General features: G+C 62.9%; 2 protein-coding genes across 9 annotated transcripts in view; one reads left to right on the forward strand and one right to left on the reverse strand.

The window, feature by feature from the left end:
- DOT1L (DOT1 like histone lysine methyltransferase) overlaps positions 1-8,224 on the forward strand; it is a 66,392-nt gene extending 58,168 nt beyond the window's left edge. For 3 of the 6 annotated variants that reach the window (XM_048226786.2, XM_044377982.3, XM_057312011.1), the window contains 3 exons: positions 1,164-1,228; positions 1,618-2,547; positions 2,646-3,344. In XM_048226786.2, coding sequence (XP_048082743.1) covers positions 1,164-1,228; positions 1,618-2,547; positions 2,646-2,737 — 1,087 coding nt within the window. In that variant the 3' untranslated portion in view covers positions 2,738-3,344. Of the gene's footprint in view, positions 1-1,163; positions 1,229-1,617 lie in introns of all 6 variants that reach the window. The other 3 variants (XM_026480975.4, XM_026480980.4, XM_057312010.1) reach the window with 3 other exon arrangements.
- Positions 5,600-11,236, reverse strand: PLEKHJ1 (pleckstrin homology domain containing J1). Of its 3 annotated transcripts, XR_008959149.1 has the most exons (8): positions 10,953-11,236; positions 10,799-10,866; positions 10,501-10,567; positions 9,579-9,669; positions 9,434-9,497; positions 7,660-9,345; positions 6,145-6,303; positions 5,600-5,826 (listed from the first exon to the last, which is right to left on the reverse strand). XR_008959149.1 is itself a non-coding variant. In XM_048226787.2 (6 exons), exons 1-6 carry the CDS (start codon positions 11,044-11,046, stop codon positions 9,280-9,282), a joined length of 450 nt encoding a protein of 149 aa, XP_048082744.1. In that variant the 5' UTR covers positions 11,047-11,236; the 3' UTR covers positions 5,600-9,279. The 3 variants fall into 3 exon arrangements, 1 of the variants encoding a protein (XP_048082744.1); XR_008959148.1 differs by having other exon boundaries at positions 5,600-6,303; XM_048226787.2 differs by having other exon boundaries at positions 5,600-9,345.
- Between the last annotated feature and the right edge of the window lie 31 nt (positions 11,237-11,267).

The following is an 11,267-nucleotide window of genomic DNA, read 5'->3' on the forward strand; positions in this document are numbered from 1 at the left end:
CACCTGTCACGGTCTGTTTTTGTGTTTTATTGTAGTAGCCATTCTCCTGGATGTGAGGTGGGGTCCTGCTGTGGTTGTGCGTTCTCGCGCTCTCCGACCAGTGGCGCGGAGCGTCTTCTCATGCGCTGACGGCCATTTTGTGTCTGTGGAGAGACGTCTGCTCAGGTCCTTTGCTGTTGCTGAGTTAGAAGAGTTGTGCGTTTTAGACGGGTGGTCCTTTATCTTACACCTGATCCGTGAATATTCTCTTCCAGTCTCTGGATTTTTCTTTTCACGTTCTTGCACGTGTCTTTGAAGGACAAAAGTATTAAATTTTGGTCCCGTCCTGTTTCTCTCTGTTTTCTTTCGTTGCCTGTGCTTTTGTTTTTTGTTTGTTTTTTTAAAGATTTTATTGATTTGACAGAGACAGTGGGAGAGGGAACACAAGCAGGGGGAGTGGAAGAGGGAGAAGCAGGCTCCCCAGTGAGCAGGGAGCCCCATGCGGGACTCGATCCCAGCACCCTGAGATCACGACCTGAGCCGAAGGCAGACGCTTCACCACCTGAGCCACCCGGGCGCCCCTGCTCTGCTTCCGGTGTCTCGTGTAGGCTCGTTCATCCTGTTCCTCTTAGGCTACGTAAATTATGGTTTTAAAAGTTGTGCACTCAAGTGGTTTTCTTTTGTGTTGGGAATGTCCAACTTCGTAGCATCTAAATTCTTTTGGGCAGTTTTCTTGTGTTTCTGGAGGTCACGGTGTTCTTTGGGACGTGTCGTAAAAGTACGGACACCTAGAGCGTACGCCGTTCTGCGGTCTGGCGCTGCTGCGAGTACCGACTTGCTGTCGTGTGCCGTTCTACGTGTCACGTAGGGGACACGCCGGCGATGGCGTAGTGCCTGTAGCTACAGTGGGCCTCTGAGGTTTGACAAAGAGCCTGGGAGGCCAGTTAGAACAGAGGCGGCCCCATGTGGGACTTGTGTGTGTCTGTCTGTGTCGGGATGTGGTGCCCCCATTCCCGAGCTCTCAGCCCCGTCCCCCATCGCTGGCAGTATCCAGCTCTGCACCAGGGCCTCGGGCTCTGCCTGGCGGTCACAGTCCCCTCTAGAGAGGCCTGCTTCCCTGCCGCCCTGGGCAGTCTGTGTGCAAACAGATTTCAAACGTCTGTCATCTCTTTTTTTCTTGATAGAATCGAGAGAAAAATTGCAACAATTTCCTTAGAAAGCAAATCTCCTCCGAAAACCTTGGAAAGTGGTGAGTAGCATGCGCCCTGCCCTGTAACTCCCAGGCTCAAGGTGACCTGGCCCCAGGGTGTGGCCTTGATACTCAGGACCAACCTTGCTGGGCTTCTAAAATTATCTCTGGGTAATGTCGAAAGCCACCCGTGTCCCCATGACGGCTGGTCTCGGTTTTGTGGGGCGGCAGTCCTGTCCCCTCCTGGGTGAACCAGGCCAGTGTCCGACACTCTCTGCTTGCACACCTACCCCCCCACCCCCCGCAGACGCCCCCCCCCATCCCACCCTCGCCCTGCTCAACCACCTGCTCCTGCAACAGAGCACTTGTGGACTGTGGCGCACTTCTCTCAGGTGAAAGGGGGTGGCTCTGAGCCCCCAGGCCTCACCAGCTCTGCTTCTCCTTGTCAGGTGGTAGCCTGGCCGGCAGGAAGCCGACCCCTGCCGGTGAGCCCGCCAACAGCAGCAAGTGGAAATCCACCTTCTCGCCCATCTCCGACCTCGGCCTGGCCAAATGCGCCGACAGCCCGCTGCAGGCCGGCTCTGCCCTGAGCCAGAACTCCCTGTTCACTTTCCGGCCCCCCCTAGAGGAGCCCGGCTTGGCCGATGCCAAGCTGGCTGCCCACCCCAGGAAAAGCTTTCCCGGTGCGCTGTCGGGGGCCGGTGGGCTGAGCCCCAGCAGCAACCCTCCCAACGGCTTCGCCTTCAGCGGGGGCCTGGCCGCCGACCTCAGTTTACACAGCTTCAGCGATGGTGCTTCTCTCTCCCACAAGGTCCCCGAGGCCGCCAGCCTGGGCGCCCCCCTGAGCTTCCCCGCCCCGCGGGGCAAGGAGGGCAGTGCCACAGAGCCCGGCGCCTTTGTGAACAAGAGGCAGCTGGACGGACTGGGAGGCCCAAAGGGCAGGGAGGCAGGCGAGCTGGTCCTGCCGGCGTGCGGGCCCCCAGACAAGGCCTCGCTGACGCACAGCAAGCCAGGCAAGGGCCGGGACCGTGAGCCCGACTTGAAGAACGGCCACAACCTCTTCATTTCTGCCGCCACTGTGCCTCCCGGGAGCCTCCTCAGCGGCCCGGGCCTCGCCACGGCGGCGTCCTCGGCAGTCAGCGCGGCCCCCTCTGCCCAGACTCACCGCCCCTTCCTGGGCACCTTTGCCCCCGGCCCGCAGTTTGCCCTGGGTCCCATGTCCCTGCAGGCCAATCTGGGCTCGTCCGTGCTACAGTCCTTGTTCAGCTCCGTGCCAGCCGCTGCCGGCCTGGTGCACGTCTCGTCTGCCGCGACCAGACTGACCAACTCGCACGCCATGGGCAGCTTCTCCTCCGGGGTGGCAGGCGGCGCTGTTGGAGGTAGGCAGACGCGCGTCTCTCCCGTCTGACTCTCGGGTCCTGTGGGCCGCACGCCGTCGCCCTCCCGGACCGCTGGGCTAATGACAACTGCTTTACAGGTTCCCTTGCAGGGCCCCCTAAGGGGCGAGAGGCTGTGCCCACCTGTCCCTTTGGGTCCACTTTGCACCTGCCACCTCGTTCCTTTTCATGAGATGCAGATGTGCCTGTGGTGTGGGCAGAGCACTCACGCGTGAGTCGGCCTGCGTCAGGCCCTCTGGTTGTGACAGCGTCCCTTGTACCTTCAGGAGAGCTGGCGCCATGACTGGGGCTGTAGTCATGTAGTCGTGTCCGACCTGACACAGCCCGCGGGTTCCGGGCAGGCTTGGGGGCTGGCGCTGGGCAAGAGCGAGTGGCCACAGAGCCTGATGTGTGGTGGCACCGTGTAGGGGTGGAGAGGAGCCACGTGGCCGGGCTGGGCCGGGCCCGCCATGGGGTCCCAGACCTCCGCAGCTGGCTCCTTGCTGGGCACAGGCGGGCGAGGCCCTGTCTCGCGGCTGGGAGCCCGGGTGGGCGTGCCCGCAGGGGGTGCGGCCCGGCGCTGCCCTGCAGGTAAGTCGCCCCTGGCCGCCCGTGCCCCCGCTGCTTGCTGCTTTGCCCCCGCCCCTGCGACGCACGTGGAGCTGTGGCCACTGTCTGCTTCCCTGTTGTTGTGTCTCTCTGCGCTTGACTGGAGAGTGCCCACCTGTTGAAGCTGAGTTTTTCTCTCCTGTTTGCAGGTGTCTTTAACCACGCGGTGCCTTCCGCCTCCGCTCATCCGTTTGGAGCCAGTTTCGGCAGCGGGGCTGCGTGTCGCAGCGCCACGCTGAGCTTAACCCCGCTGCAGGCGGTGGCCAGCGCCCCTGCGTCTTCCTTTCAGGCCCCGCCCCCGCCCCCTCCGGGGCAGCCCGCCCTCCCCGCACCCCCTCCCCCTAACGCCGCCTTGCCTCCTGCCCCCGCGCTGCTCCCGGCTAACTCTGAGCCTGTGCTTCTGCAGAACCTCGCGTCCCTCCCGGCTAACCAGGCTTTCTTACCCGCCTCTTCTGCCGCCTCTCTGCGGCCCGCTAACGCCTCTCTGTCCATCAAGCTCGCCTCCCTCCCGCACAAGGCCCCCCGCCCCTCCTTCACGGTGCACCACCAGCCCCTGCCCGGGCTGGCCCTGGCCCAGGCCGCGCCCGTGATCCCGCAGGCCAGCTCCACGGGGCCGTCTGCCGTGTGGGTTTCCCTTGGCATGCCGCCTCCGTATGCCGCGCGCCTTGCGGGGGTTAAGCCAAGATAAAGACCTTGCTTAGCTAGCAGTTCATATTCTGTAAGGTAAGGCTAGAGCCCAACCAGGGGGCCCGTACGAGACCCTGAACTGTCTGTCCTTTCTTCTGCAGAGAGTGGATGGGCCCGCAGGGCTCCGAGGAGGGGCCCAGGGGACCCAGGCTGTTCTGCCTCGGGTGGAGACGGTTGGTTCTGAGAGGTTCAAGGGAAGATAGAGCACAGGAAAGTGAGGGAAACTGGGTGGCCAGGCAGGGCTGGCTGTGGAGCTCCAGGGGGGGTGGCCAGCTCTCACTGCCTGGCCCAGCCCTTTATGGCAAAGCCCCTTGGGCCCCCGCCCAGTGGAGGTGACCGGTAGGAGGGGGGTGAGGCCGGCAGCCCAGCCCAGCCCGTCCAGCTCGAGCCTGCCATCGTTGCCCGCAGGCTTCATGTCTGCAGTGGCCAGGGGCTGGGGCCACCGGGGCAGCTCGGAGCTCAGCCTTGCTGTCTGTCTGCTCTAGGGCCCTCCCGCAGGCCGTCTCCCTGAACGCACCTTAGGGCTTTAAGAAAAGACAATGCGTAGAGGGTTGTTTAAAACTCGGTGCTTGTGCCTCGGGCTTCGGAGCTAGAGGGCCCACCTGAAGGCCCCGGGGGCCAACGGGCACAGGGCAGCGTGGTGCCGGCCACAGAGGAAGGGCTGCCTGGGCCGTGGTGGCCACAGCACAGCTCTGGCCGCTCCTAGGAGCGCGGCCCGTGCCTCGGGACTGCCAGCGCGGAGTTGGTGCAGGGCAGTGTAGGAAGGGCCCGTCTCTGGAAGCGGGTGAGGAAGGTCGTCGTGAGGCCTTCAGGGAGGGTTTCTGTCCACACCTCCGCCGGCCGCGCGTCGGCATTAGGAAGCTGGGCCCTGGTCCGGCCAGCCCAGCCGCTGCTAGTGCTGCTTGGCATCCCTGGGGGCGAGGACTTGGGGAAAGGAAGCCAGGTGCTAACAGGGCGCTGGGGCGGGGCCGTGCTCGACTGTCTGCTGCGTGTTTAAGTGGAAACAGGCATGGGCCCGGTGGAGTCTGATGGCCTCCCAGTCAGGGTGCAGGTCGGTGGACAGCCTTACCTGAGGTTCCGGGGATAGGCCATGCCACTGTCCTGTTGGAAAAGCCCAGAGGGTAGAGCAGCTTTTGCACGCGCGGTGGCCTCACACCACCTGAGAAGGCGTTGCGCGGCCGGGACTGGCTTTGAAGAGGTCCGAGGTGTGTGTGTGGAAGCATCTGGGCATCAGACTCCCGGCCCATAGTGGGCCACCGCCTTCTGTTCCTCTGCCCTGTGGCCGTCATGCGGTCTCCCTGGGCTGGGCCGCGAGCGGTGCCTGGCATGTGGCTGGGGAGGGCCTCGGTGCCAAGGCTCCTGGGGAGGAGGGGAGGACGGGGAACTGCTGCCTCTGAGTGGACCAGGGGCGTGGCACCGGCGGTCCCTGCCAGGAGAGGCGGGGCCTGCAGCGACCACGTTCTATCTGTCCGACCATCCGTCCGTCTGTCCATAGGCGGCTTTGGTTCCTGGCCTGGGGGAATGTTTGGGCTCCCCCGAGTGAGGCGCTAATGCTGTGCTGCCTTTCATCCCGCGCGGGTCTCCGCAGGTAACTAGGATTTCTACCTCAACCGCGAGACTATGCAAGGACGGGCTGGGCCGGCGGCCGGCCACGGGACGGCGAGGACGGACTGAGGACGGGACGAGGCTCTACTGTGAATCCGCGGTGCGCAGACCTGCGGGAGGCGCTGGGGCCTGGCTCCAGCTCGTACTGTCGATAGTTTTAGATAAAGTATTTATCGTTTTTTAAAAAGTATAAACAATTCTGACTTATTTTACTCCACCGAAGTCGTAAAGGCGACCTATTGAGAAGTGTAAATACTATATATGAGAGGATCTATATAAAGACGTCCACCCGAAGGACTGGCCCGCCGCGGACGCGCTGACCGCCGGTCCCGGTGCTATCTCGATGCAGGCCTCGCCGCCGCCTCGTCCTCTTGGTGCTGACTGGAGGTTGACCAACGCCAAAACCAGGCCGTGAGGCGCCTGCCCTATTTATTCCCGCCGCTCTTCCTATACCAAAGGCATGGCTGTCTCCAGACGGAGGGTGGCTCGCGCTGTTGTGACATTCCTCAGAAGAGGCCCTCTCCCCAGGGGGCGCCCGCCCCCACCCCATCACTGTGAACGGCTCCTACCAGACTGTTGGCCCCTCGGTCCTGGGATCAGCGCCTTTGGCATAGGAACGGTCGGCGGGCATGGGACGGTCGGACCCTCCCCGCTCCCGCGCGGACCCGCTCTGAGTGGTGCTTGAGGAAGGTCTGGTACCCGACTCCCGACGGCGCGGCCGGCTGCTGCAGCAAGCGCGTGAACTGTCGTGCGTCTCTGCTCGTCTCGGGCTCCCGCCGCGGTCACCAAAGCGCGTAGTAAGCTCACGGCACGTGGGTCGGTGACGTGGGGCAGGTCAGTCACGGGTGCCTGGTGTGTCTGTACAGAAGAGTCACGCTGATGAGTGACAGTATTTTATAGAGATGTGATGAAAATTTATAAATTTCATAGACTTGACTTCATTTATTTTTAGATTGTATAAAGAACAGTAAACTAAAGAAAGAAAAGTGAGGGGAAAACCTTTCTATTTATTCAAGTGCACACAGTGGCATGGGCCCAGGGCCAGCCCTCCACCCCGGACTCTGTGACTGCGGTTCCTGGGGCGGAGTGGACAGGCCCCGCGCCCCGCCCAAGCCCCTCCGGCCAGTCTGTGCTGCTGCTCCATCTCCACCCTCCCCATCCTGGAGCAGCTCTGATGGTGCTTGGGAGTGAATGCACTGGGGCGGGGGCGGGGGGGGGGGGGCAGGTGGCCCGGGCAAAGCCAGGAGAGCTATTCCAGATGCTTCCACAGATTGCCAGCAGGGCTCTCCAGCCCCTCCAGTATAGTAGTCTGCCCAGTGTTGTGTATGTCTGCGGTCTTTAAAAGGGTGTGTCCAGAAGCCCCCAGCCCCCTGAAAGGGCCAACATCAGCCAAGGTCCTGGCAGGGGGACCTAGACCCCAGGACAGGTGCTCTAGGAAGGGCCGAGTTGAGTCGGTGCAGGCCGAGCCCTGTCCTCAGTGCTAGCACCCCCCAAGGAACACAGGGAACTTGCCTCTTTCCAAAGGTGGGCTGTGCATAGGGGTTTAGCCCATTGCTCAGTAGAGGCCCTGAGCTCCTGGCTGCCCAGGAGGGTCAGCGTGCTGGGCCGGCCCGGCCCTGCTTCCTGCTGATCCCCAGGGGCAAGTCCAGCTCTTAGGTGGGCGGGCAGAGGCCTTGAGGCCCTCAGGCCAGAGAGGGCCACTGCAGGACCCTTTTCTGCCAGCAGCCGCCTCCTCAAGGCAGACCAATCTGCGCGGGGTGGGTCTGGCCATTGGCTCCATTCTGGAAGTTGGCCGGAGCCCTGGTTTCCGCAGGCAGGGGCCTGCCAGAGCCCTGCTTTCCTGCGTGCCCTGGGGGTGACGCCTCTGGCCCAGAGCAATAGTTGAGGCAGAAGATGGTGCTCGTGATGGGTTCTTGAAATTGGCCCATCCTTCTGTAACTGGCTGCCCTGGCTCCCTCCCTCTGGGTTGGTGCTCCTGGCGCATGAAGGTGCTGTGCCCCACCCCTGTGAACCCCAAGCCGTGGCCCCCAGGACATGGCAGTGTTTGCTCGGCCTGAGAGGGTCCCCCCCCATGCCCCCGTGTCAGGCGCACAGGCCTCCCTAAAAAGCTACAGGGTGGACAGTGGAGAGGTCACAGCACGAGTCCCCAGTGTAGAACACAGCAACCCTGTCCACACACACATCACTTCAGGGAGGGCCCGCATGGTCACTCACGTGGGGCTTCCTGCTGACGTGCCATACGGAGTCTCGCAGCACAGATGCTCGTGTGCCGATGGGCACGACGGTGTCTAGGCGACAGCATGTCTGGAATCACCCCACAGTGGCCAGGCTGTCCCGGGCAGGAGGAGGGGAGGCAGTGTGTTGGTGCAGAGCGCCCCGGGGCTACCGCCGACCGCGGGCAACTTCAGGGAAGTCTGCTAGGCCGCAGGTGGCTCGGCTCAGGAAAACCTAACCGTGAACACGGCCCTCCCGGGGCAGCTCGCCGTCTCTTGCAGCTATGGACCGTGATTTACCCAAGGCTCACGTGCCCCTTTACCCGCCCGCCTGTGCTCATTCCCGCGGCCCAGCCACACTGGTTTGTGTCCCACGTCTCTCGACCTTGGTTTGTAACTCAGACGGGGCTTTGCTTTGTGTTTCTGGCAGACTGTGTCTCAGTTGGGGGTGCAGGCATGGCTTGTCCCTCCCTGGGCTGGTGGCTTGACCCTCCTTTCCTAAGAAAACCTCAGTGCACTCTGCGTTTCCATCTCTAGGCACTGTAATAAAATATTTGTTTTCACTTGAACCTCGTCTGCTGGCAGTGTTTCTAATGATGCAGCAAGGGGGAGCCATGAGGGCCAGGGCTACGCTCACCATTCCCCAAGTGCGGAGGACAGGGACTCCCGCAGAAGCCTGGTAAGCTCCTTAAGGCAGTAAGGCAGCCACGTGACCATGGCAGCAAGCACCCTCCTCCGGGAGGCTCAGCCCCTCCCGTGCTTACACCTGATTAGGTCAGGCCCACCCCGGATGCCTCCTTTTTATTTTTTTTATTAAAAAGAATTGATTTAGGACTCTAACATTGGCAAAACCCTTTCCAAGGTCCTGTACTCAAGGGGAGGCCTAGGACCTTGGATCACAGGTCATCTTTGGGTTCAGTCACACCACCCTTCTGTTGTCCCTTGGAGCCTGTCAACACCCCAGTCCCAGGCTCCCTGCCTCTCCGTGGTCTGGTTCTAGGTCTCTGTACCTCTACTGGGGCAGCCCAGCCCTTCCTCCTGGGCACTTAAACCTCCAAGCTGGGGAGGACTGCCGTCCCATGGAGGCCTGGGAGCCAGCCCCTCCCTGCATTCACTGCAGCACCATCCCCTGTGGAAAAGAGGTCCCTTTATTTGAATACAACAAGCACACTGGCCTTTGAGTGAAGGCTGCCCAGCTCCGCCCAGAGGCGTCTGGCCAGGGCCTGCCCCATCAGCAGGAGTAGAATTCACAGTGGCTCCAGGAGGCATGGCCTCCACGCCCTTCACAGCATTGTCTAGCTTTGTACATTCAGCCTGCACAGGGCAGGAGAGCTACACCAGCCTCAGAAGCCGCCAGGCCACAGACGGATGTGCCCAAGGGGCTGGGCACAGCTTCTAGGAGTGGACACTCATCCCCCGGTAGCAGCATGGGGCACCAATAGGTGCCAGACCAGTCCGGGGGTAGGGGGGTGGGTTACTGGAGTGTTTCTCCAACCTGCCCCTGCCCACCCCCACCAATCTTGGGCTTTTGAAGTCCTTCAGGCAAGCACGTGCTGCAGCAAATCCAGGCTTGACCAGGAAAGCCAGGGCCTGGAGAGGGTAGGGAGGGCTTGTTCCAGACTCAGGCCTTCAAGCCACCCAGCTGGAACCTGGCCTCCTCAGATATGCCGAACTGCTCCAGGGGATCCTGTGTGGGTGAATGGGCAGCATGAGCCCAGGCCCCAGAGGCCCACACCCCTGGCTCCACCCCCCCCCCCCCCGTGCCCTCTGTGCACCTTGCCAGTCATCTTCTGGATCTCATTCCTGTAGAATATGAGGCTTCTCCGCATGAACTCGTAGCTGGGGGAGAAAGTGGTGTATGCTCACAGAGCCCTGCTGTGCCCCCCTCAGCCCCCCCCCCCCCACAGGCCCACACCCCACCTGGCTCGACGCAGAGCCCCCATCCACTCCTGACATTGCTCCTCACTGCAGCATTCAAAGTGGTACTTCCTCTCCGGGTCCTCCAGGAAGCCTGCAGAGGGAGCAGCCCCCCGGTCTGTTCTCACTCACTGCCCCCCCGCAAAGCCCACCACAGGCCTCAGCTACCTGTTGCCTCTGGCCAAAACTGTCCCTTCCTCTAGTCTAAGCCCAGACTCATCTCTTCCTACCAGCTGAGCTGTGGATTGAACTGTGTCCTCAAAATGGTATATTCAAGTCCTAAGCCCTAGAACCTGAAAATATGGCCCTATCTGGATACAGGAGCGTTGCAAGTGTAATAATAGGAGATGAACCCAGCTGGAAGAAGGTGGCCACCAAACCCAATCCCACTCGTGTCCTTAGAGAAAGGAAGATGTGCACACAAACACGGCGAGGGTGAGCCACGCGTACATGGAAACTGCAGGAATGATTCTACAAAGGGCAAGAGCGCCTGGCCCTGCTGGCGACCCCCAGGAGCCAGATCGCCTGGGAAAGTTTCCCCTGGCAAGGAAGCACCCCTGCAGACACCCTGTTGTCGGACTTCTGCCCTCCTGGACTGGAAGAGTACGCGTTTCTCTCGTTTATGCGCACACCAGAAAACCAGCACAGACTCCAGCAGCCTCTGCGGACTCGACGCTCTCAAGACGACCCCAGAGGGTCCTCCGCAGCGCCCAGAACCGGGCCGGGCACCGAACGACGCAGTGCTCCCCAACACGAGAGAAAGTCCTAGCGGATCTGCGGCGCAGCTAGGAAGTGGTTGCGCCCGAGGGGGGCGGGGGGAAGAGCCCGGCTCGCCCTCCCGCCGCCCGGGGCAGTGGACTTTACCTCCGCGCACACAGACGCGGCGGCGGGGACCGGGAGGGGCAGGGCGGGGCCCAGCACTCACTGATGGAGAAGCCGCTGGGCTCCTCCTGGGTGACTCTGCAGCGCTCCAGCAGCAGGGCTCCGACAGGCTACGGGCAGAGAGGCGCGAGGGGGCCGGTGAGGGCGGGCCTCCGCGGGGACTCCGGCCCCCAACTCGGCCCCGCCCCCCGCCGGGTCACCGACCCGACCCCCGCCCGGCCCCGCCCCTGCCGGGCCAAAGCCCTGGCTTCCGACGCGCCCCCGCCGGGCCACGGCCCCTCCCGCCGCCGGGCCCCCGACACCCCCCCCGGCCCCGCCCCCCACCGGGCCCGTCGGCCTACCTGGGCCTCGTCCGTCCGAAAATAGAAGAGGAAGTTGACCACCAGTTTCACCAGCCGCCGCTTCAGCACTGCGGGCACAGGGCGGGCTCACACGGGCTCGGCGGCCGCCCACCCCCACCCACCCGCCCGGCCCGCCTGGCCCCGGCCCGCTCACCGCTGCCTTTCTTGGGGCCCCGCATGCCCAGCTCGGCCGCCAGCTCAGCCGGCTGCCGGGACAGCGCCTGCAGCTCCTTCTCGTTGTAGCGCATGGCGCTGCCAGGACCCCAAACGCGAAGAGCTGACCGCGCCCTCCCGGCCGCCGTCCCCAATCGCGCCAAAAAAGTCCCACAGCGCCGTCCCGGAAGCACCACCGCAGCCACTGCGCTTGCGCGCTTCCAAACCACACATCCCGTGGATGGCCGGCGCGCGGCGATAAGCGAAGCCCGCGTGGGGCGCACGCGATACAAGACGACACAGACGATCGTTATAG

Source organism: Ursus arctos, unplaced genomic scaffold (assembly GCF_023065955.2).
Source record: "Ursus arctos isolate Adak ecotype North America unplaced genomic scaffold, UrsArc2.0 scaffold_14, whole genome shotgun sequence".
Classification (NCBI taxonomy): Eukaryota; Metazoa; Chordata; class Mammalia; order Carnivora; family Ursidae; genus Ursus; species Ursus arctos.

What these genes read in the sequence shown, in the direction of transcription:
- PLEKHJ1 (XM_048226787.2), bottom strand. Translation starts at nt 11,046, where the DNA reads ATGCGCTACAACGAGAAGGAGCTGCAGGCGCTGTCCCGGCAGCCGGCT. An exon ending in TTCGGACGGACGAGGCCCAG is followed by an intron (nt 10,568 to 10,798) that starts GTAGGCCGACGG and finishes CTCTGCCCGTAG; the next exon opens with CCTGTCGGAGCCCTGCTGCT. An exon ending in TCCAGAAGATGACTGGCAAG is followed by an intron (nt 9,346 to 9,433) that starts GTGCACAGAGGG and finishes TCACCCACACAG; the next exon opens with GATCCCCTGGAGCAGTTCGG.